This window comes from Sceloporus undulatus, chromosome 4 (genome assembly GCF_019175285.1).
Source record: "Sceloporus undulatus isolate JIND9_A2432 ecotype Alabama chromosome 4, SceUnd_v1.1, whole genome shotgun sequence".
NCBI classification, from domain to species: domain Eukaryota; kingdom Metazoa; phylum Chordata; class Lepidosauria; order Squamata; family Phrynosomatidae; genus Sceloporus; species Sceloporus undulatus.
The window spans coordinates 151,147,412-151,174,215 of NC_056525.1; the positions used below are offsets into that span (position 1 = coordinate 151,147,412).

Here is a 26,804-nt window from a genome sequence, read left to right on the forward strand (position 1 = left end):
TGTGACTATAAGCAAAATATTTTTTTTTTGGACTGGGCATGTTTTCATGCATTCAGTAAGTCCAATCATACTATATGTTGTATGCTGTGGCCACAAATTATATAAATGAACCACACATCATCTTCTGGAAGAGTTAAAAGAAATATGTGTTGCTCATATTTGTGATGAATGGAACTGAAATTCTACTTCGTGCATCAGTTTCTCCTCAAACTTGGAATAGCTATGTCACATGCTTCCCTCATAATGAAATGAGATTTTTTTAAAAGCATGGATCAGACTACATTGGAAAATGGATAGCTACATCAATTGCATCAATTGCAGCCACAGGACCAAGTGTGATTATGATCAAGGAAGAAGGGAAAAGAGGGGGGGGGGGGAGGTCTTACTACCTACATATATGTGCTGAATGGCTATTGTGTTATTCTGGAAATTATCATCCAAAAATGAACATCCCAATCGTCGCTATGCATGACCTATTTTATATGAAAGATTTCCCCATAACTGTGGTGTGCCTGTGGAGGATCAGGGTCATGCATCTTCTGTTCATTCAGAGGAGACTAGCAACAGAAACATTCTCCAACGCTGGAGGTAATAACACCTGTCTTGAACTCAGGACAAAATGAATTCATAGTACCATGTTTAATATATTGGAGGTGAGCATAGGTGAGTATCATGTAGCAAAACAATAACAATAATAGTAGCCAGAGAAGATCCATTAACCCTTGTGAATTCTTATATTCTGTTACTAATGTGGATGTGGACATTTTGTGGCTTTCTAGATGGACTTGTAGATGCTATTGAACTTGTTTGTTCAGACTACATTAGATGGCTTTCATGTATTTTCAATGTCACACTGCAGAGTAAATTACACAGTAATCCTCTTTATTGACATTTTACAAAAGAGCTGCAAATGTTTGATGGCTGATTGCAGCCTAAATGCTTGTTATACTAATCAAAATACAGCTTCAGGTTTTGAGTCATCATGGCCCAAAATCTACTTAATTTTTAAAACATGAAATGAGTATAATAGCTGACAGACTGGTATCCCTTATTTATTCATCAGCTACAACATAAATGCTTTGCATTTTGGTTTGTGCTTGCTTTCAGACGAACATGGACTGAATGACATACAAAGCCATATCTAATGGGATGGTTCTTTTTCTCTCTCTCAAAGGAACCTCAAGGGGTTATTACTCCTCTCTCCTGCAGTGCCTACGCTCACATGCTGCAATGAGTTGGAAAACCCAAATGAGAAGGTTTTCTGATGGCACAGAGGGCTGCAGGGGAGAGAAAAGAGGGGAAGACAGCAAAATGCATGTAACCCCATGAGTTGAACACTCTCTGTGGGAAGGGTGCAAAAACCAGAAAATATTATCAACAACAGTCAATATCTCTAATTCACTGGTGCACTCAAGTCTCGGAGTTGGTTCTAGATTTAGTCCTAGACAGAAATGAAACTTGTAAATCAGTGGGGAAAAATAAATCTTAAGAAGCAAAACCCCACTGATTTCGCTGGACCTACTCTGACTAAGTCGGGATCTATCATGCCAAGTCATAACTAACTTAAATCCTATTGATTTCAAATAATCAACTCTCTTAAATCTGGATCCAACCCTCTATCTTAATCTGTTTTTTTCATGCCTTATAGCCAGTTGATCTAATAGTGAGAAAAGAATCCTTTATATCTAGCAGCCTTCCATGCACAAATGCTTGTCCTTCTGTTTTAATGAGCTGCTGAATTTATGGAGATCCCTCACCTTTATGCATATAGAGGGTACATGTCCAGTACAGACATCTCTTCACTCTTCCTGGTTATAGAAAAGCAGGAGCTACTTCTCTCACAGGTCTCTGCAGTTGGCTACATACCTTTGATATCAGAAAGACATTGTTCCTTGTTCGCATCAAACAGTAACAATCAAATGAGTGTTTGTTTGAAACGACCTGCACTGGGGATATGTGTTCATTGTACTGATCTGGCCAATTTGAGTGGTTGTTTTGTCACTTGTCTTGCCATAGATAGCATTTGAACAGCATAATTAAGCTCAAAGGAATCAAACTTTTGATTTAACTTTGCTCCAATTCACATCAAAAGGAGCGTCACCAACTCCTGCGTGTGTGTACAAATGTTTTTTGAGGCTATATTCTTTTATGAAAGAAAATGTTTGAAAAGTTATGCATGGGACAACAAACTAGATTTTCATGGATTTACTCTACCACCCCAGAATATCTAAAAATGCAGATTGCTGTGGTTTGGTGCTTTTGTTGCACAAAAATTACTTTCAGTTCTGTAACAATGCGTTTCTCTGCATGTAATAAAATGTGTTGTGGATGGATAGTTGTAGTTTTAATCAAGGTTTACAAACAATATTAATCCAAGTTTTCAGATTTATAATCCATAACACAGAATCTCTTTAATTACTCAGATTGTGGAGATAAATTGATAGTGAATGAAACAGAGTGAAACTATTTTTTAATGTACTATACCATACTATTTATCTGAACATTTATGGATCATATTTGAGCCTGAAAAGACTTCTAAGGCAATATAAAACTTTAAAATGGTAAATATCTGTTGGCAAAATACACAGTGTTGCTTTAACAACAACTATTATTATTATTATTATTATTATTATTATTATTATTATTATGTTTATTTATATAGTGCCATAGGCTTTGCAGAGCACTTTGCAAAGCAAAACAACAATTGAAGACAATGTTTGTTGCTCTCATGCTAGAAATTGTGGCCATTCAGATGTCACTGGAAGCAACAGTTATCAACTTCCCTCAATATATTCAGTGGTAAGGGTTGATGGGAACTGCAGTCCAATGGTAATTTTAGGACCACAATTTGTCCAAATGTGCTCTAGGGTAACAACCTCTACCCCTCTCAATCTTCAGCACTTAAAAATTGCATTCTCTCTCAAGAGAAGGATGGGCATATGAATACCATATGAAGGTTGAGTGTCAGCAAGGAGCTGGAGTAGATGACTGATGATGATAACCCATTTGACTTAATGAACTTATGGGAGTAACGGCCTACCCATGGATCAAAATGTAGGATAATAATGTAAATAATGAAATATTAATAGCAACAGCAACAATAATATTAACAGCAACAACAGTTATAACACTGTGCTGCCCATAAAACCACTGTAAAAGTTCTGGAAGTTTGGAAGACATGGCAAGTGGGGAGAAGGATTTTCATCATCACACTTGTGCATGAATCCCTGACCCATACATTTGAGGGAAATGGGAAAATATCAAATACTTACTTTTAATGCCATTTACAGAACTTGTATTGGTGAGCACTGAGCAACTTTCATAGGTTGGTTTGGAACTAATTCAGTATAAATTCCACAGAAAGAAAACACTTCTATATAGGAAAGTCTGTATATTCCATATATATGCACTTCACCATGGATGTTTAATGTTTAATTATAGGTGGGATGGTTTACATCTGAACATGGCTATTGCAGCTGGTCTTGATTAATTTCTTCCACATTTTCAGACAGTTTGATGTTTTGTGGCTTTCTCCAAAGCATTGTAGCTAGTGGAATTTAATTCCACCTTTCACCTTTGTCGATTCGTATGTGAAAATGTAGTGGCATCTTTTTAGAATTTTTTTGAGTTCATTTATTTGGAGGAGCTGAACTTCATGCTCAACACACTCCTATGGTCAGTAAGGTATTACTGTTCACTTGGTAGTATTATTTTTTAAACAAGAAGGCGCAGTTAATAAATATCAATATTTTTCTTAAAAGGGTGCTAATAAATTCATCATTGCCTCTCATCTGATCAGATTGCCCAGATCAATCTTGAATATGACAACACCTGGCTTAGCATGTGTTTAATTTGCTAAATTAAACTAAAATTACATTAGTAATATATGTTGTCATCAATTTACTATACACCTTGGCATAAGCAAGTGAGGACTACAATCTGTAAATTGTGCAAACCTACTGTATTTCATTGAAGGTTCTATAAAGCAGAACTGCACAATTCACAGATTATGTAGTGGCCCTTCAGTTGTATCTGGCTTGGGTCCCATTAACCTAAACTTGGTATTCAGGTGATTTCCTATGAGTAACCAGTAATTTTCCTGGAAGAAACGTCTACAGTCTTTAGCCAGGGCTTTCATAGTAAGATGCAGTTCTTAGTCACGTATTCAGACTAGAGGACCAAGACTCAAAATGAATGCATGGAAGATACACAGATCTGCACCATGGAGAGAGCTCCTTGCAGCTCAGCTGGTGAAAGAAGAAATAGGGTGGAAATGGCTTTGCTTATGCACTAAAAAGATCTGAACGGCTGAAAAAAGGCAGAGAAGAAAATGCCAGAATTAGAATGAAACTGACCTATGCATATATTTTCATCGTCCAGCTTTGCAGAAGCATTTCTGTAGTAGCCCAGCCTGCACAACTCACAGTGCTGCCCTCTAGTGTTGTGTTTACAGCTCACACAAATGAATGTACTGAGCACATCGATGTAACTGCACCGGTTGGAGTGGCCGAAGCATTCACAATCTTGCAAGGAAGAACAAAAATGTACACAAAGGGTATTCTGTAGCAGAGTCATAGCAATTCACATGCTCTTCCCCCCCTAAATATGAAGCATGAACAAATTATGAATGAAGAGCAGCACAACATGTGTATTAACGTTACAGTAGCATACATGGAAAACAACAGATATTTCACTGCTATGAAAGTGGTATCTATTTTCAGGCAGATTAGAATGATTAGACAACCATCACATAGCACTGAAAGTAGCTTTATATTCAGTAGGGCTAATGGAACTGAAGCATTTGCAGCTGTAAACCTTTCACTGGTTTTAAGGGTTTCCTCCACTTTGCGTAACAGTGTATGCTGTGGAAGTCTCATATCAAAAGTAATCCAGGTGGACTAATCTCTGATCTGCACACACTATAGGAATTTTCGAATTGTAAGGATAATGCCCTTTACTGTGCAACTTATTCTGGATGAGACTACACAACTTTGAACCATGAGGTTTACAGTTTAGGCATGCCAATGGACCCAGCTTCACAACAAGAGGTTCAGCTGGTCCCCGTGGACTTGAGTGTTTTCCAACAGATTTTAGCAATGAGAAATGAGACTGCATGGTCATAAACCATCAATAAGCAAGTAACCTCCAGGTTAGAATACTTCAATGTATTTTACATGGAGCTGACTTTGAAGACTCTCTAGAATTATTAGTGAATTAAAACTATAACTGCTAGCCTATTACCTAACACAAGGGTGGGAAGCATGCTACTGTCCAGATGTTTTTGGACTGTAACTCCCATCAGCCATAGCCAGCATAAACAAAGGTGAGAATTATTGGGAGAGGCAGCCTAGCAACCTTTGGATTTTCTTCTCAGAATTAGGGTCAGGCAGTCTCTTCTTATTTTCAGTGGCTACACTGACTCCTAGTCTATCCCTGGACTCACTTCCAAGAATTGGTTTGTAAAGTAAGAGCTATGCCTGTTATTAGTACCAAAGCCCCTGAAGGTTACTTACTGTGCACATCAGCCTGTCTGTACATTAAGATAGTCCCCATCATATGGAGAGACTTTTGTATGGTGGGGTCCCAGGTATGAAATTTCTTTTATTTCCCTAGACATTAGATTTTATTTTCATCCTTGCTAAATCTTGCATTATGTCACTTTTATGTGTAGAGAAATCTTTGAAAGGGTAAGATTAAAAATTCTTAAGAAAAAAAAAAAGAAACTTTTGAGGTGAGTAGTATGATCACTTAGGATGTGAAAAGTTTTTTGTTTCACCTTCATGTCCAGTGCCTCCCATCACATGTTCACACTGACTGTTTTCACAGAAATCGTCATAAACGGGTGGATCAAACTGAGGGCATGTTTCTTGAAAGCATTTGACAATGTAAGAAGGGAGGATATACTTTGTGTGCATACCTCTACCAGATTAAGTAATACTTTCTCGTGTAGTATTTGGGGATACTATTTCCTTCAATATGTCAGATTCTCAGTTGTATGAAGGTAAAAGTCTAACATGCGAATGAAGTCTGTTATGAAGAAATCATGGAGACTCAGAAAGATTCAGCAGAGAGGAAATGGCAATCTCTCAGCAAGGCAAACCATTCAAATAACATTTATCACCTCTTGCCAAGAGAAAACAGGAGATGCCTATCACTATTTCAATAGCAGGCTAAGGAAAAATAACTTGATCACAGATACTCAGCAAATTCAGCGTTTCAGCCATGATTCTAAGTATTGATTAATACTTGGTTGGCAGTAATGTTACCTTGACTTATTCCACAAGACTGAAAGCCAGTTTGGGCATAGTAAGGATGGGGAAGATGTTGCCTAGGGATGCATGTGGCCCACCAAGGTATGTATTCTTTGAACTCACCAGATTTCATGAACCATCCTTCAGGAACGGCAGTCCCCCTTTGCAATAGGTCACAAAGGCCTATTTAACATAACAAAAAATGCCTGTTTTTCGAAACCAAAAGTGGACTACTGGCCACTTTCAGATTTTTGTTTTTTGACACTTTTGGCATTGGAGGGCCACAGGTACAGAAAATTGTCCCTCTGAACCAATTGCTTCACTAGCCCAAAGTGCATGTCTTCACATATTAGGTTGCCTCAGCAATACAGGGACCAAATGTGGGTGGTTTCTTCCCCTATCTATCTTTTGCCAGAGGTCAAAGGGATGTGAACAAACCACAGAACTGGTACTACATAACCTCAGAAAGATGTTTAAAAAGGCATATAGAAGATCTACCTACTTACCTCTGCATGGGAAATATATCTTGCCAAAACCATATGCTGAACATCTTAGTAGCTTGCTGTAGGCTTCTCCCTATTCTGGTTTTAGTATGGCAATCTGATAACTCTGAGTTAATTCCCAGCCTTTATTTCTAATTAAATTTCAGTGAGTAACCAGATGAGGAATATGTGCCCCTATAGATATTACTGGACTAAAACTCCTATTATTATTCTTAACTAGCATAGCCAATAGTGAGGAATTGTGGGAACAACTGTCCAGCAACATCTGGAGGGCCATATGCTCTCCTTTCCTGAATTAGAAGAAATAGTACTTTTATCGTACCTACTGTATTAGCTCTGCATGTGAAAGATACACCCCACTGGTCTATCCCATGAAAGTGCTACAAATGGACTACTTATCAGAGACAAGGGACTGCACCATTTCATTTTTGCAAAGGAGGGTGAATAATTTCTGCAGCTTTCTTGCCTCTGTGAAGAAACAATTTTTTGTGGCGTTCTCACCTGATATTTGCACATTCCCAATATATTTAGAGAAATTATGCTGTGCAGAAATACATTGCTGGGTCCCCCCCCCACAAAAACACTGCTTGTTGAGAGCTATGTGGTTTGTTTTGTGCAAGATTTTTTTTTTTTGTAGACAAAATCATGCAGCTAGTTTTGTGTGTACACCCTTTATGTGCAACCCCCGCCAGGTAATCTGGAAACTGTGGTTTGTGCACAAAGCTACAGTTCTTACACATAGTGTTTGCATATTTCTGCACAGAATAGGTTTGATGGCAAAAACTATGCAAAAATCTTGCCAATGTGTTATCCTCGCCATCTGGACTTCTTACATTTCAGGAAACCCATTTTTCAGGCAGGACGCTATGGCAAATATTTCATCCAGGAAACGAGGTTTTTTATTAAGTGTTCAAGTTGTTCACTGACGGTGGAAAGCTTGACAAGGCATGCACTCATCCTTGGGTAAGCAGCCACATGACCTGACTGAATGACAGTGGGAAATGCTCTTGAGAATGGTCTAATTATAAAAGCCATTCTCAGACTCATCAAGACACTTGGAAAGGGGAAACAGCACCCAAAGCACCCCAATCACATTAGCCTAGAGCTACCTAGAAGAAAGTAATTTTCATCAATTATTTAATTTTGTAATTGAAGCTTTATGTGTAAGAGCTGTATTTTCCATCCTTCCTTCTAGCTATGTCTTTGATCAGCTGTTCTGCTGATTTCCTTTAAAAATAATAATACTTAAAGCCCCCGATTAGCGATTTAGTGGCTGTCTGTCAACTATGGGATGACTTCTTCTGGACAGTGAAGTAATGAAAATAATATAGGAGGAGACTGAAGAGTTCAAAGACAGACCTCCTCTTTACAATTGTAACAAAGTGGGTTAGCATCTCATTGGCAAAGTTATCAAGCCAAATAATAATTCATGACCATGAACTTTGAAGTGGAAAAACTGTTTGAGAAATTCTAATACTGAATGTCTCTCGGCTGGTTAGTGTCTCTGATTTTTACGTGAGCAGCTAACAGCAGTTCTAGGTGTAATGAAAGAAGTGCAGCCTATATTTTGTTCCATTGAAGATGTCGAGATTATTGGAGGAAGAGGGAAAAGAACCACTTCAGATAAGAAAACAGCCCCACTAACCCAAAGTACAAGTCTTCACATATTAGGTTGCCTATGTATCTTTAAGCTAATCCAAAGTCAATATTCTTTTAAGGGAAATTGATAATGTGAGCCTGTGGTGATAACCACTTCATGACCCAGACATTAGATAAGTTCCTTCAAGTCCCAAACTAGATGATACGGTATATTAAAGTCATGTATGATATTTCTCATGCTCTCTTTCTCTCTCTTGCTCTGCATTTTTTTTAAAACCGGGACTATGGTATACGAGGAGTATGGGTTGAATTTCCTCCACTGTGCTGTGGTTCCAGGGAAAGGAGGAAATGCATTCCCAACGCTGCTATTTGCTATGAAGAGAGAGTGTGTTTAAGCTTTGGGGTGATTTTCACAGCAAGAGGGGGCAACCACTCTATTCCAGTCTCTTTCCCCTTTTTGAAACAAAAATAAGGCCCATAAAATACCCCTAAAATATGCTTCTCAAGACGATTAAACTGAGATTAAGCAGAGTTGTTGATAACAAAGTGACTTGGAGGTCTCTCATTCACAGGGTTTGCCATAAGTGAAATCGACTTAGCAGCAGTCAACAAGAACAACAACATGTTCATCCTTCTGAGGTGGAATAGAAAGCAATTGTGACTCCTACTTATCCTTTGTTATGTTGTTTTGATTTACTTGCTCTGTTAGATAGGATGATATGTGGCATCACAGCTGGGCTAGGATAGAAGATTTGGGAGGACCTGTATCTGACACTTCTGCTATTGGATTAAGAGATTTAAATACACTGCCCAGTGTCTAGGTTGTGAGATGTCAATTTCAACAACCTATGACACATAATTAGTATTTTGGGGCAGAACATCTATCTGATATTATCAACTACCACTTATACGATCTATCTCTCCAATATCTGTCCAATACTACAGGCTGAGTTTTCTGGTCTACCTGGTCCCTAGTTTCCATAATTTCTATGTGAAATCCAGAGATAGTAAGGAAATAGAAAAGAATAACAGTTGGAAAAACAATTGCCCTTTCTGCAGCAGATAGAGACTATTATCTGATTTACTGAGCAGGGATTCATTCATGGTTCATTTTACTGAGTGGGGGATTCAATGAAGCATTAGCATACATAGGTAAATAAAATATGTAAAGAGACAATGCACTGGGCTGACTTTTAGATGCACTCAACAGCCTGTTCAATATTCAATAAATGTATGTAAGAACCCATGGAGAGGACTTCTGTAATTCTTTTTTCTGACTTTAAATCACAAACATACAACAACAAAACTCAATTTTTTTTACATGTGTACACACAGAGAATATATCGAGAAAACATCAGTCTCATTTATGGCCTGGATGAGGGCCAATGTGAAATCCAGTGAAAGGCACTACAGATGAGATGGACATCCTGTTAGGGAGGTGATCATCTGCATAGAGATTGAAAATTAAATGTTTTGGACTTTAGTTCTCTGAATTCTTGATCACTAAGCATCCTTTTGGCAGTTATGGTTCAGTATTCAGGAGGCTGCAGTTCAATAAAATTACTTTTTAAAACTCTGGTCCAACCTGCTCTGGAGAAGGTTGCACTACTCCTAAAGTGAGGCAAGCAATTGCCAGGGGTTAGGAGATTTCCCCCAGGGAAGGGGTTTGTATCTCCTAAAATTTGATTTGGTTTGCCCCCACATGCTCCCCAATGGTTTAAGGGGTGTAATAGATGATTTCACATTTGGGTTCCTGTGTCGCTTTTAGGCCCAGAAGAAACTTTTTTTTGCAACAGCAAGTCATCTCCAAGTCACCTTTTGGGTCACCTTCTGTTGGAAAAAAGGCCTTTCTTTGGTCTAAACTGGCCCAAAAGCAGGGGATAAAAATGTACCACAATGCTTCCCAAACACTCTAGGGGTCTGTGGGAGCAAACAGCTTTATTTGGATCCTCCCGCCCAATATTGGTGGGCCCTGTGACAGCCCTCCCACATTCCTATAGTGTCAGGCTTCCAGTCTGGGAGGGCTCTTGGTTTTGGCATTGCTACTGGATGCCCAAGACGCAGTGGGTAAAATGAGTGTTTTTTGGCTTAAGCTGCCATACCAGTTGAGATCTTAGCCTGGACAGATATAGGGTTACTGTAGTAATGCACACTTTAAAAAAAACAAAACCCAGTTACCTCTGGTAATTTACTAGCTAGATTACAGCACTGTGTTGCATACAGAGGACAGTTTGGAAATAGTTCAGAAATGGTTTGGCTAATCTAAAAGAGAGCAGCAAGACTGTTAAATGAAACTGTACAGTATGATTCACACTACATTAGTGTTTTATCATCAGAAGTGGTTTCTAGTCCATTTCCAGGCCCAGTTCAAGGTGCTGATATCAATATCTAAAGCATTCAATGATTTAAGGACAGATAGCTGAAGAGCCACACCTTTGGCCTCATGGTCCTCTAGAGATAGATGTATAAAGATTCCTGTAAGTTCTTAATGGACAAATGTGAACAGCCTTCTGGCCATATGTTTCCATGAAATCATTACTATAATTTACAGAACTATATGATACAATCTAGTTATGCTGTATCTCAGAACACCCCACACATGGTGTTTCTGTGTGAAACACTGCAAGCTACTTTTATAAGAAGGAGATAGGAATGCTCCTGTTTAGTAAATTATAGCAAACAGCATCACAGTGCACACAGGTTGCATATTTGCCATCTCCACATGCATACTTTAAATGGCAGAATAGTGGCTGCACAGGAGAGACTGCAATACTGTAATGGCAAAAACTGTACTTGGGGAACTTCTGCTGAGATACTAAAAGAAGCAAAAACCTTATTCTCCTGGAACCCTTGGGGTGAAGAAGGTCAAAGTCCATGATGACACTACTCATGTGATCCTGGAGTCAGTGCAAGATATCCACTTTCCTGTGGTTAAAAAAAAATGAAATGCTGGCACTGAAAGAATAGCTGGTGTAGAATAAGAAAGGTATGTCTTTGGAGCAGTTATGTTGTTTTGTATGCAGGAGAGCTACCTACTTATTAAGATCCAAACCACATTTTTCCTGCACCGTCCTTTTGAGGCAATAGATGAATGTGGTTTGTTTCTACACAAGATTCAATGGGGGGAAATGTGTCACATTGATCCTTGCTAAGAACCAAATGAATATCAGCAACCTCATGTAGTTAATGGGAGACGTGATGGGAGAGTGGGAGATCTATGGGAAGAGTTAGCATAGGTTTTAGGACATGGCTGTGGACATGGCTGCGCTCCAGTGACTAGCCTGCAGTCCCTTCTGCCTAATTTTAACCTCCAACCCCTAGAAATTCTGTAAACTGGCAGAAGGTGGCTCAGTGCTAAGAATGGCACATCCTATCCAGAATAGAATTTATGTTCATTTAGAATCCCAGCAAAGGTGGATGGTGCTGTTATTTCCCCATTGCAACACTGCAATGCGACAAGTTATACCTTTGGGATACTGTTCGCCTCAGACCTCTTAAAACATTAGATCCAAGATAAAATACAGCAAATGCCTTTATGACCACAATTAAATTGGGGACATACTAATTTCTCCCATACCGACAGGCTCTACATTTTGCATCAGAATCATTTCCTGGCATTCTGGCAAAAGTCATACTAAACCGGTGTAGGTTACAAGGGGTGGGGGGGATGATAATTCTTTTAACTAGCTGAAATAAGCACATTTACACCACCACAACAAAACGATATACTGAGGCCAGAGAGGATATTTCCACTAAGATGACTAGTTTCTTTAGTTCCACTACAAAGACTAGTACAATGGCCATGGGAGCCACGGCTCAACACCACCTCTGCGTGAGGGAAACAGGAATAGTTCAGCTGCAGCAGCTGCTGAGGACCTGTGGCGGTGTACAAGACAGGAGACATAGTGGTAAATAAGGTATGTTATGCAAGGGGCCTTGAAGACATAAAAGAAACAATGGTGATGTCAACCAATTGAACTAGGAGTATGATGGTCATCTTAGGACCCTCTAGATTCTGTTGGACTACAATTACTATCATCTCTCACTACTTCTGGATAGACTTAGTGGAAGCTGGAAGCTGGACTTCAAAAACACCTGAAAGGCTATAGGTTTTAAACTGACATTATCTTGTCAGCCTAAGGACTGGATATAATTCACAAAGGGTCCCTATCAGGCCTACAAGTGTCTTCTTCAGCAAAACATTGTTGTGGAAGGACATCTGGACCAACTGAAGGAATTTTGTTGCATGAGGCAGGGTAGCAAAAGCTGCCTTTTGTGGAAATCAACGCCAGAAATTTTGTGATCAGTTGATAACATGAACTTTCACAATGTAATAACACAGATTATTGCTAGCATAGTTTATGGGCACAGACCTTTTCCTTTATTTACTGTATATAATTGTTGAGGTAATAGTGGGGTGAGGAGTATGGTATTACCCTAGATACCTGTGTCCCTTCAACAATGTTTATCATAACATGGAAGTTCTTACAGTTTTACAGCAAGGGAAGAGTGTAAACTTCCTTTTGCTTTTATTGTTTATTTTCTGCATCCGTTTTCTCTCATAGTGTTCAATGTACAGTATGTCATTCTGTTACAGAAGTACAGTTGCTTTGTTTCTTCCTGATTGCCGTCACATTTGATTGACAGTCCTGGATTGATCACACCTTAACAGTAAGACACGCTGCCACTCAAGATACAACAATAACAAATTAAAGAACTAACAATTAGTTTCCCTTCTATGACACTCAACATCTGCTGCCTTATTCTGCTTAATGGGATCTAAGTTTCAAAACTGGAGTTGGACAAATAAGAGGAGGTAGGATCAGTGCTCTAATGTGCAGTGCCTCCTGCCCACCAGTCTCACTTTCGCATAATACCCGTTACTCACTTCCATTATTCTTCAGGACTAAAATGGCTACTTTCTGTGCTTTCCACAGGGCTACATTTGATTACAAGTATAATAAATCTCTACTAGTATTGTTGCATCTCCCCTGTTTTAATTATCTTGTTATTTTTGGAGAAGCTACCATTTCCTTCTTCGTGGTCTGGTACTCACCAGCTAAAGCAAGTGTAAAGCATCAACATTTTCATAGGTGGTCCTCTGCCATTCCAAAATGTTTCCATTTGATATTTTATATGCAGTTAAGATTATTCTATCACAAGAAACATATTTTTAGTTGCCATCTCCCTGTCATATCAAACACAAACCTTCAAGCGCCCTCCCTTGTATAATATAAACTAGGAAACAAATTTGGCTTTTGTTATCATCATTAGATATAATTTGCTGCAGCTTCACAATATACACTGTGCCTCATTATCCACCCCCTGGGGCAAAACTAAGGTCATTTTTTGTTAATCCACCTGTAGTGTGCCATGGCCACTCCCATTCCATGACTAACGGCATACCGAGAACTGTTAATTCATACAAATTAGAAACCAGATAAAAGACTCAGGCAAAATAATAAATAGCAAAGCCACTTCCCGTCTATGAATGACAGATGCTCAGCTGGGACAGGCTGTCTGAGAGCTGTCAAGGCAACTGTGCTATGCTTTCAAAATGTCAATGCAATTCCATTATTTTGAGAAAATATTGAAATGATCTCAGTGCACATAGAATCCAAAGGATGAACACAATTCACCAGGACATGGCAAGAGTTACAATGCAGTTTTTCTTAAAGCAAAATTTGAGGGGAGAAAAATGACAGGTTCTTTCTTAGGAAAAACACTTGAGTTTTTCAAGGGAAATCCCAAGAACTTCAATAAGTTCAGTGAATGTTCTCAAGAAGGGGGCTGGATGCATCAGTTGAACCCCACTGAAAAGAATGGATAGTCACCACCAAACCCACCCATGCACCCACCCACCCAGTCATCCAATATCTTCAAAGAAGCAGATTTTTCTGGCATAACCACTTTCCCCATCTTTCTGAATTCGATGTCAGAAATTAGTATTGTAAAAAAAATACATAGTGTGTGTGTGTATTGGGTATATATAATGCTTTATAAATCATACATAGAATCAATGCTTCTTGATGTGACCAATGTTGATTTGCTGGATGACAGTTCCTATCTTATTGTTTGAAATTAGTAGCAATATTAAAGTATAGAAACATTTGAAAACCATTACAATATTATTCATTTTCACTTTGGTTAAAAATAGTTGCTGCTATTTTATTTTTTAAAAGATACAATCTAGAACTCATAATTATTTATTTCCTTCATGGTTCATGTCCTCAGTAATACTGAATTCTTTTGCTCAATATGCATCTCTCACTAATGGGATGATTCTAGGCACACACCACAGTTATTCCAGATTCATACAGTGCGATTTTTTTTTACACAACACAGAACAAATACTAGGGAATCACTGTATGAATGCAAGAATTCCTACCTCTCTTGGGTACTGCAACTTGAACAGAAGAAACAGTAGACAAAGCTAATTTTGGAGCAACTGAAAGAAAGTATTGGAAAGATTATGCACTGGAACAAACTAATGTTTTGATTGATTTTAAAAGGTTATTATTTAAAATGCAGATTACTGCATTTCATGTTTTGCTGCCCAAAATACATTTTAAGATGCCACTAGAAAGCACTGCTCTATAAGTAATCGGGCGGACTGTGATAAAAGGAGAAGTTCTAAGCTAGTCAGAAAAATAGCTACTCTACACAGCTCTTATATGCACAGTTATAAAGGCAACATGGACACTCTTGAGAAGGTCACATTTCTGAGACAATGTGCTTAGCTAATGAAGGATTGCAGAATGTGGCCATTTAAAAAAATATATTGTGGGAAATGTCAGTCTAGGAAATACACAATATTCTCCTCGCAAAATGATTAGGTGTAACAGAATATGGGTAGGATCTCCAGTATACTGCAAGAAGTTAATGGCATTCTATTGAAAGAGAAGAAGTGACAAGGATCTACCGCACACAGTTTAATATGATATTGGCAAGAATCTGAAGAAGGGATTGAGAATCATAACACACAGGATATATAACATGTGACACCACCTTATCCAGTGAAGGGTGAGATAACAAAGTAAATGTTAACAGTTATTATTTCAATATTTCTGTCCTGCCCCCTACACCTGAACATCTGAGGGTGGCGTACTATCAATAAAACATGTTTTAAATATTTTAAACCCATTTAAAACAGTTTGAACAGTTGAACAAAATGAAATAAAACCTGTAATTAAAAACAAAATCAAAGTTCTCACTCAAGCCATTATCACTAGCTACAGTAAAGCTAAGTTTTAACATGGCACTCCTCTAAAGCCGATATCTCAGCCACTTAGTTATATATTACAATGGTAGGAACAACAATGACTACAGTACTATTGCTGTGTTGTATTTTTATTAAACTGCTTTTAATTAATGCCTGAATGAGAATGAAACTGAGGGATGCATATATCTTCATTATTCAGCTTTACAGGAGCATTTCTGCAGTATCCCAAACTGTCCAGTTTACAGTGTTTCTCTCCACTGTTGTGTTCTGTTTATAGCTCACTTTGGGAATGGTCAAAATAGCCAAAGCATTCACAGTTTGGCAGGGAAGAACAAAAATGTACACAAAGTGGTATTCTGTAGCACAATTATAGCAATACACCATAGTGTTGAAATCTGTATTGCTTAGGATTCTTTGGGCAGTCTTATTAGAATTTAACCAAGAAAATCCATTAAAATGATACATTAATATTGTATAATGCATTACCATCAATTGCAAATCGCTTATATAATGATGTGATATTGCAGGGATGGGCTGAAGGTAGATTTGGAATGATCAGTATGGGATTCATAGCATATAATGAAAGCATTTGAACTCCAGTTAGTAAACTCTGAGAAACAAAATGACTCCCTCCTGCCCTAAATTATACTGCTGAAATGAAGAAAGTTTGGGGGTAAACAGAATTGATTGGAAGGACCATAACTCTATTCAGTTTTGCTATTCAAAGCAAATTGTTTCCCCCTAATCTCTGGTTTGTAGATTTTGTAGTTTTAGTAAAAAGCAGAGTAATTCCTGCAAGCATGATGTCCATACTTCCCTTTGTTACTGTCTACACCTCTTCAAGGGACTTGCATTTTAAAAAAAATAGTATGGATCTCTTTGATTAAAGCACTTCTAGCTGTCAGTAATGTATGTATCTAGGGCAGTCTCAATTTCATCATTATGATCAAGGGCTAAGACTGCAGCCTTTCCAATCTAGCTCTCCAACAAATTGCTAATACATTTTGTTTAGTTTAGAAGCTATTTCCTGGATCCTCTTATATTCATTTTATCCTCCATCTGTATTCATTAGAGTTTAAAAGGAATGTCCTGTGTATAATGGTGGCAACCTGTCAGCACATATTGTTTGCTTTAAAAGTAGGGAAATAGGATAATTCCACATGAAGTAATGAACAGGTGTACACCGAACTGAATGAAGTTGCTATGTAAAAACCTTGTAAGAACACATGCTGGAAATCTCACTCACTTACTCACTCTCTCTCTCTCACACATGAACACCTTTTTCCTTTTAATTCCACACCCATTTCATTTTTTTGGAAAAATCAACATGCCACAGTCTGTCAGTAAATTTTGTGTGCGCGAATGTCATTGGAATTTAGATGTGGAAGTCATGCACTAGGGATTTCAGAGAGAAATACTGCTGTCAGTATTTGTGGAAATGTAAAGCTTTAAGCATGCACAGATGCACATATGTGTGTGTGTACACAGACAGAAAGAGAGAGAGAGAGAGAAAGAGGGAATATGGGAAGCAATCTATAATGTGACCTGACCTCATGGAGGAAAAAAAAAACTGAAGTGGGGGGAAAGAGAGAGAGAGAAAAGAAAAGCTCAGCTATCTGAAAATGCTGCATTGTTCAAAGAAATTGCCTCAGAAGATGGTTTGCTACCATCACTGTTAAGTCTGTCTCAGTGCAGCCTTAGCTCTGAATACCAACTGAAATAACATCCATTTCAATTAAGACAACAAAGCAGAACAGAGAGACATTAAGATATTATTTCATTGAGACATAGGGGATATCTTGTACACTCTGAAAGTCCAAAGACAAAATTTATTTATCATGCAAATGACATTGCCTATACAATTTCAGTCTTCTCTAGGGACTTACATTACATTTAACGCTATAAAAGTGCTTATAACTTCAAGTGAAGATGATATGTTCATGTTAACATAAAGCCTTTTCATATTAGATTCATTTTTATCATAATAATTCTCTGTAGGTTGTTTAGGACAGTATGCCTTTTTCTTAGTCCCAATAGAGGAAAAAAGTTTTTTTCATCCTTTTAGCCAACACCTGAGATTCTTTCAAAGCAGTTAAAGTTATAGATCTATAGGAATTTTACAGGATCCTACCTTGATTTGGGTTAGAAACCCCAAGGGAAGATATATTCGGCCATATCCTATCAAACTTTGGAGGAGCTGCATATATCGGGAAAAATCAGGATTTGTTATTTACATCTGGTGACAGTTTTTGTTGTACTTTGTTTCTAAACAGATGTGTATGGAGAAAAACATAAAGCACGAACATCCATTACTGGACTTTGTCTATGAGACACTTGGACAATACATCACTGCCACATTTAAACAAGAACAAGCAATTGATGATTCCCAAAACACTAAATGAACATTTACTTATTGTTTCTGTGTCTCTCTGTGTGTAGCACATTTTTACTTTTATCACTTAAAAGTAAAAAAATGATGTTAATATATGTGTAACAAGAAAGGGCAGATTATCTGGATTTCTGTAATTCAGTGGCTTCCATAGAATATAGCACACAATATGCCCCTTCTTCATCAGAGATGTTGTTTATGGAGAGTAAATGGTTGTTTCAAGACATGTGTTTCTTGGGTACACTTGCAACAATAAACATGGGTGAATAGACTGAGTAAGGAATCCATGCCAAAGGCCTAGCCCAAACAAAGGTGATTATGACCAACAAAGCAAACATTGCTAGTTATTATGTGGTGTATGGAAAATAGCTACACAAGGCTCTTCACTTTATTGCTTTTTGCAATTTAACTTTGAATATACTCCTTCTTTGAAGTTTGTTCCGAATGGGCCTTTTTCTTTGCACACTCTGTTGAACTTTGAAATGCCATTCATAAACTGTAGTGAGGTTGTGGGTGGGTATTATATTTCCCAAACTATCAGTATTTTAATGCATAAATATCCTGGGATACATTTAAATTTGCAAGCTGGATGGATGGAAGCTGAAATGAAAGTTCTGTCTGTGGTAGGATATCTGTAATTCTCACTCATACTTTGGTATTGTCTCCCTCAAATAACAACACAGAAGTTGAGATCTAGCCTTGATGTGTTAGTGTCTGTTTGCAAATCATCCCACAGTGTTTATTTTCACAGGATGGACAACCATGCCCATATTCAGCTGTGAAGCAAAAGCCACCGGATCTCCATTTCTACTGAAATCAATATTTTGAGTAAAAGAGTACAATATGAGATCACACTATGTCATTAGAAATCAGACAGTTTCTTGGAAATTTAAAGCAACATTTATAAATACGTGGTTTGATGAGTTCTCAAACCATTTATTTTCATGAATGTATTAATTCACTCCTTTCGTTTTCAGATCCAGCAAAGTACTTATGTACATTGCGACAAAAGGAAAAAAACAACAACAATTGGATGATGTGATAGTTACCTATCCACATATCTGTCAAATTTGCAGAGGCCTGGTACAGACTGCCAAAATAAAGCTGCTTCGGGTCTCTTTGGAGGTATGCTGTTTAAATGATGCATGCATCCTAAGAATCCTGAAGCTGCACCAAAGCTGCCCTCCAGTGCTTAGGAATGGAGTGTGGCTTTGGCGCGACCTCCGGACTCTTAGGACCCATGCATCATTTAAACAGCATACCTCCAAAGAGACACAAAGCAGCTTTATTTTGGCAGTCTGTAACAGGCCAGAGTTTCACACAGAAATCAGAGAGTCATTGTTGAAATTGCATGCATTGGCTAACAATCATTTTGCTTTCTAGTGCATATTTTCAAATTATTTTTAAAAAGTATTGTCTCTTTAGCATTAATCTGAAGTTTGGGATGGTAATTCTAATTAATTTCAACAGAATTTGTCATCAATTTTAAACACGAAATCTTCCCAAACAAACAAAGAAACCAACAAACAAGAAACAAATTGTTCTGAAATGAGAGTTCAATTTCCCTCCAAGAGGGGATGAGAAAAAACTTCAGCCTTGATTTTGTTTTCTCACAAACAGTGCTGATACGTGTAACTGTGATCCCTAAGTATGGCTGTATGACAACAGGAATTTATGGAAACTTCATCCAAGAAAATATTGGTGTGTACTGTCTTTGCGACTGAGAATGTTCTGTGCAGAAACGGACATTAGTTAGCATTGTTAGCAATCACATCACTGGAGATTAGTGCACTCCTAATGGGATAAAGGTACATTTATTTTTAAAATGGGTTCTATAGCATTTGCGCATGGACAGATGAACGCATCTCATTTACAACCTGGTTGCTAGCTAGGCTTATCCCGCACCTTTTCAAGAATGGGAAAACCCTGTTCTTGAAAAGCTAGAGAATAAGTCTGGCTGGCATCCGGAATGCATTCGCCTGGCCATAGGTGAATACAATAAAACCTGTTTTAAAAATAAATGTGCCTTTATCCTGTCAGGACTAAGGCACATTAAAAGAAAGTGAGCTAATCTCCAGTATTTTAAATAGTTTTTAGTAGTAGGCATTAGAAACATGGTTGTTTAAGAGGGATGCTTTTTACACTGAATTTCAGCACGGTCACTAAGATCACAGCTTGTGTATGGAATGGTTAAACCTTTCCACCCTTTATGCTGCAATCCCATTTAAAATCTCCCCAAGCCTAATATTACTGATGCAGTCTCTAACAAAGCATGGAGTACCACAGGTAGCTTTGCCCTTCTTACTAGTCACCCAAAAGAGAAATATCTGGGTTCTCAAGAAGTTACAGCATTATGCCCGGGGCTGCAACATTTAAGCAGTTGAAGTGGAAATTTTGTGTTAACTAAAAGAAGATGCGTATTATTGATGGATCAGTTTCATCACTAAGAGGAGCTGCAGGTTAAGGGTGCACTCTTTTTCAATATTAGACAACCATAGTATTAAATATAATGAACACTGCAAAACCTGTGGATCCGAGGCATAAAATCTCTGCCTTCCCCTGTTCCTAGCAGTAAAAAAACCAGTCATTATAAGTTAAATAATGTACAGTTTGATGCCCTTTTTACACTGAATTTGAGTCTGATCCATTAATATAACAAGGGCAGTAAACCAAAATATTAAAGTGGCCTTTGATTCTAACATTGTGGTATCTTTTGTTGTAAATTTCCAAGCTATCTTGCACTCTTTTCCACACCTCAGAAAGGGCACAAGACAGAGGCTGTGGTAGCATCCAGTATGATTATAACTAAGGGATTCACAGGAGAAAAGTAGAATCTCAGGACCAGTCTTACTAAAATGCAGAATAAGGCAACTGCCTTAGGCAACAGATTTTGTGTGTCATATAAGTGCATCAAACTGTATGTTATTTAACTTATCATGACTGTGTTTTTTTTCCTCCTAGGAACTGGAGGAGGCAGAGATTTTACATCGCAAATCCACAGGTTTTGCAGTGTTCATTATCTTTGATAGTGTGATTGTCTAATATTTTTCCCTGCCTGGCCTCAAAGGCCCATTTCACTGAATAGAGACTTCTCTTTCTTTTTGCCTGGTACAGAACCGGTTGAACTAAGGATTAAAGCTCCATTTCCTCTCAGCACAGCCTTGAGTTCATGTAAAGCTTTGTGACACCACTGTATCAATTATTAGATTTTTTGTGCTTAAAAGACACAGCCTTCATTCGAGACACCATGCTTTTTGTATTTTGCCCATTTTTGGCTGGATCCCCTATGAGCATCACCCAGCCTTTCCACATTTGCCATTTTATTTCATCCCTAAATTGTGGGATAAAGGAGGTTCTGAATCACCCAGAGATTTTTTTCTGGAGGCTTCCTGTGAAGTCTTTAGGTAACTGGAAAAGATGAGTCATTCTCAACAGGCTTCAATCAGAATCCTTTAATAGCCAGGGCATATAATAGCCACTCATTCAGTTATTGCAATTTGTTAAGAACTCTCTTTTCATGAGCAGCAGGAAAATAACATAATAGTTCTGAGATCACTGCAGGGGGATAGGTAAGGGGAAAAAATTTAGAATGGGAAAACGAAGCCTATGAACATATAAATGCTTTTTAAAAAAACCACAAAAACATTTAAAAAAAAAAGAGAGAGAATAGGGAACATGCATATATATGGTGCAGAGATTGTGGAAATGTGAAAAACATGAGGCTTTTCATTTATGACATTTATATAACACATTTCCTCCAGGAAGCTCAAGATGGCATTTGTCAGGTTCCTACATGAGCTCCTATCAAAGAACTAAGCAGACAAGAGATCTGCTTAGCTTGAGCAACACTGCCTTTAGTGACTCCCTCCTCCCAAAGAACAGGTTTAGATTCCTGTGATGTTCATTTGTGGGATATAAAACACATATATACTAAATTAACAAATTTCAAGATTTTTTCCTCTTGTGGACGTTGTGCTTGCTCTGTTAAATGGCTGCAAATAAATTATTTTATTTACTTTTTAAAAATCAGCATTGCACATGCAGTATTGCAGATGTGACAATGTATGCGGTGCCCAAATGACTAGATGTAGTTCTTTATATTAAAAACTGAGAAAAAATAAACTAGAGCTTACTGTAGTTTGTCATAAGGAAGTCAGATTGCTTTTGTTTTTCTAAGTCATAGGGAGGCAAGAATGTGGAGTGACTTTTGATGGGCTTTAAAGTTTTATTGAGAGACAGGATGGGAGTGGCTGAAAGTTATTATAGGTCAGAGCTATACATGCACCACACAACCTGCTCAGTGCCTTCTAAAGTAACCTGTTGCTCCTAACTGAAGTAGCTCTAGCTCACAAAACTACGCATCCCCTTCTGTAAAATGCACTGAGTGCAGTTGGGGGCAGTAAGCTTTGGAAGCTCTGGCTTCTCCATCAGGTAAAAGATGTTTTTCAAAAGTCATTAAGGAATATAAATGTGACGATATTAGAGTCACAGGCCTACATTTTGCATCAGATTTATTTCTGTTGTACTTAACTTGGTCTTGAGGGACCACTCCTCTTCTTGGCCATGTGGGCAAAAGGCAGTAAAATGTAAATTCCATTAGCAGCAGGCTGTCCACACAAGTGATAAAACTTGGTTTCATCCCATTTCAAAACCTACCTGTTTAAATGATGCATGTGGCCAACATGAGAGGAATCTATGACGAATTTGCATTCCAGGGTTAAACACCAGAGCAAAATAACCCCTGGTTTGATCTAGTTTGGGACAGAAAGTGTGAACTATTGCACCAGTGTGAGGACTGCATGCTGGTGCAGAGACAGGGGAATGGGCTGGCGCCATTGCCACCCATAATTTATTTTCCCCTCTGTCTGTTCAGGCCATTGGTTGTCTATGTCCTTTGTGAGGAAAGAGGGCTGTGGCCTCACAACGGACAGAGACAGTCAGGACCCCATGGCAAGTTACTTTATTGCTGTTAAGTTTTCCTCCCCTATTTGATGTTGCAACATATTTCGCCTGATGAAGAAGCCAGTGGAGTTTTGAAAGCTTGCATGATTTATTTTGTGCTTTTTAGTTGCCCCACCCCAGATCATTGTTTTGAGGATTTTATATTTCATTGTATTTTGTTGTATGGCCCACACAGTTACCTTGTGATTCCAGAGTACAAGCTACCAATGATATGTGATGGCTGGTCTGGTGTTATGATTCTTGCCCCTATCCTCTGATAGCTGGGGGCTATGTTAGGCTTGCATAAATGGAAAAGGTTCACTAAAAGAACAGAAGTCAAAATGAAATTTGTTCCTTCCTCTATCTATTCAACGTATGAATGAATGAAACAAGAGAACTCTGTTTTGGCTATGTTTTTAAAGAATATCACTGCATGTTTAACAGCTTGCATGCAGCCCATTTGCTGTACTTTGACAATCCTTGACTACCTAGGTGGTAATGCACACTGAGTTTCTCTTCTCCCTTATCTCCTTCCCCCCTTAGGGTTACATAATGAATTAATTTAAAAAATAACTCTCCAAGGTCCAAAATACACTGAAGAAATAATCCAGTTTGAGACTGCTTTAACTGACCTGGCTCAATGCTAGGGGAATGTAGTTTTGTGAGACATTTAGCCTTCTCTGTCAGAGCACTCTAGTGCCACAAGAAACTACAATTTCCAGAATTCCCTAGCTTTGAGCCAGGGCAGTTAAAGAGGTCTCAAACTGGATTATTTCTGCAGTGTGTTTTGGACCTATGTTACTTGACCATGTAAACTAATTGTACTGACATAATATGAAAGTCAGATGCGATTGTTAGTGAGACATGGAACTGCCTAAGAGAAACCTTTTGGATAACTAAATGGCACATCATATTACAGTGACAAAATTGGTGGGGTACAGAAGGTGGAAAAGGGGCGGTCTACAGCTGCCCCTTTTCTTCCCGGGCTGGAGGCAGGGCAGTCTCACCGGCAGCCCGTGGCTCCAACCCGGACCTTTTCCAGGCCACGGAGAAGGGGCAAAATGCCGCTTCCCCGTGGCCTGGAAAAGGGGTATCCTTGGGGTTCCATGCCCCAGGACACCCCAACAGCCGCAGCCAGAGGAGAAAGGGGCTGCTTGGCCCCTTTGTCCTTGGAGCCATTCCCACAGCCATTGGTGGCTGCGGGAATGAGGTGCATGCCAGAAGGAGCTCCGTTTCAGAGCTCTTTCTCGCACCGCTCTTAGGCCAACACATTTGGATGCAGCGAGGGCGTGATGTCATAATGGCAGGGTGCCACATTATGCCGCTGGCGGTACGTACTAGGGTTAGGGAGCATGTACATGGTGCATGTTTCCTAACCCTAATACCGGTGCTGGTACACCGCTTTTTGGCAGTCTGTACCATGCTATGGACATGAGAAATGATATCCATCATGAGAATTCAAAACTGTTTTTTTTCCTTTAAAAACATTTGTCCAGGTTTAGAAGGTGATGGCAAGACAAGCAAAGCAGCCTCCCTACCCATTGGAAGGCCAAGAATGAATTCCCTGGTACATCCATTTGGGTGAGAACTTTACTCCAGTGTAACAACATTTTTTGGGGCGGAGGGAGTGCCTCCAATGGTGGCTGCCACTGCAGAATTAAAATGGAAGCTGCCAATAAGAAAAAGCTGGGGACTATCAATCCTCTTCTTTTTAAATTCACCTCCTTAGTTCTGAAAATACTAATTCTAGCTTTGCTATTTCTAAATAGGGTTGTAAAGGTTATTTTCACTTAGCCTTAAAAGCTGACCACAGGCCTTCCACATCACCTCTGTTTGTTTCCATTTTGGAACAATATAAAAGCAGGGATTCTCTTGCCTGAGCAAATGAACAACCAGCCCACATTATTTGGGAAAGAAGTTACTGAAATTATCTTCAGATTTTCAGCTACAATCACTAAAATTCAAGGTATGGAAAGAACGCTCTCATTAAATCAAACTGACAGCTCTGCATAGGTCCACTGACTGAATTATCTAAAAACCTAGAACTCATTTATTTATAGAAAGAGAATTGCTACTCTCTTGAGAGTTGGCGGCCAACAGAGAATTAGTAGGTTAGAAATCCCCAAGTTCTTCATTCTTCTGTCATACTTTATTATTTTAAATCTAGCCACACATCACCAGTGGGAATGTGACATTCATCCCTTTAAAGGAAAAGGCTCTGTGACCCTTAACAGCATGAATGCAGATGGAATTCAACCAGATGAAGTGGAGAGAGTAATGGGGAATTACAAGTACAGGGCATCTGTTCATAAAAGCTAAAATGATGAAAAGCTAATACAATTGGCAATACCCGTAATAAGTGATGGCACCTCCAACATTCAACTTTTGCTGAAGTACTCGTATTTGACCACAGTTATTTGGGTCACAACAGGGTACATTTGTGCTGAAAGACCAGTGGATTGTGCAGCCATGCTGTAACCAACAGGCAATGCTTTCATAACATGGAGATAAACATTCTCATTTCCTGTTAGCTGTTAAAAGATACACTTTTAAGCTGGCAACCCCTGTGCAGCCCACATACCTGGCTGGCCATGTGTCCTACTTCAAAAAGGACAGCTCTTCATATTGGGGAATAGCTACATGTGATCCTTGTCTGCATTGTTGTACTCCAACCCTAGGGACACTCTTGAAGCCCCAAGACTTCACTCCCAAATCTGGGCCTTTTTCAGTTTGAAAAAATCATTCCAAACACCCCCAAGGCAACTAAAAATGCACTGCTTGCTTGCTTAAAGCCCTCTTCAGACCACCATTAAGGCCAGCCTGGGGGCAGAGTTGGGGTGTCGCATTCAGATGACGCACACCACCCCAGGTGCCATGATGCAGTGTACCACTCTGCATGGCATGTGGCATCATGGTGTTCCTCCAGCCTGTGTCTATACAATGTAGCACCGAAGGAGCGCTGCATAGCCGTGGCAATGTGGCTATAGCGCCATTTCAAGGGTGCAAAAAGGAGCTGCTTTCTGCGGCTCCTTTTTGCACCCTGGAAAGACTGGATCAGGGCTGTGGCGTGAGGTTGCCATGACCCCAATCTGGTGCGAAAAGGGGCAGCCTGTAGAGCCTCCAAGTCTCCTATAACCCTTAGCCTCCCTGCCCCCAAAGCCAAAAAGACCTAAATACAATGTGCTGACATGATAGTGCAGCCTGCTGGGAATGTTTAGGTCCCTGTGGAACTGCCCACTCCTGCATTACTACTACAGCTGCTACTAACACTCTAGTTGTGTGTCTTCAAGACATTTCTGACTTATGACCATCCTAAAGTGTACCTATCTTCAGCAAGTTTTCTTCAAAGAAGGTTTACCATTGACATACTCTGAGGCTGAGAGTTTCACTTGCCCAATGTCACCCAGCAGGTTTACATGGCCGAGCTGGGATTTGAACCCTGGCCTTCAGAGTCATCATCATCAAATACTCAAACCATTACACCATGCTGGCTCTTTCAATGCTACTACTAATACTACCACCACCACTAATACCTACTATATATATATATATATATATATATATATATATATATATATATATTCCACCCTTTGGGATTTGAACCCTGGTCTTCAGAATCATAGTCCAATGCTCAAACCATTACACTTTGCTGGCTCTTTCACTACTACTACTACCAATTTATTTATATCCCACGCTTTTTCCAGATTGAGACTCCAACAATTAAAAACCATTGCTAAAAATCCACAAAATACATTTTTAATAAAATAAAATAAAGTAAAATAAGAAATCCTTCCCTTTGGCAGTGGGTGGAGATATTGTTGGGCTGCAGTTTCCATCACCCATAGTCAACATAGCTAATGGTAAGGGGTGATGAGAATCCAACAGCAGAATTTCTATTG

The 26,804-nt window shown here is 38.9% G+C and overlaps 1 protein-coding gene across 9 annotated transcripts in view; it reads right to left on the reverse strand.

Annotated features, from left to right (window-relative positions):
- The window catches only part of NTNG1 (netrin G1), a 307,304-nt gene that overhangs the window by 43,001 nt on the left and 237,499 nt on the right, over positions 1 to 26,804 (reverse strand). For 2 of the 9 annotated variants that reach the window (XM_042465417.1, XM_042465418.1), the window contains exons 6-7: positions 17,707 to 17,772; positions 4,356 to 4,523 (exon numbers count right to left, since the gene is read on the reverse strand). The exons of 2 other annotated variants lie outside the window; for them this stretch is intronic. In XM_042465417.1, the coding sequence (XP_042321351.1) occupies positions 4,356 to 4,523; positions 17,707 to 17,772 (234 nt within the window). Of the gene's footprint in view, positions 1 to 4,355; positions 4,524 to 14,741; positions 14,802 to 17,706; positions 17,773 to 26,804 lie in introns of all 9 variants that reach the window. 5 more of the 9 variants (XM_042465424.1, XM_042465421.1, XM_042465426.1 and 2 more) reach the window with 4 other exon arrangements.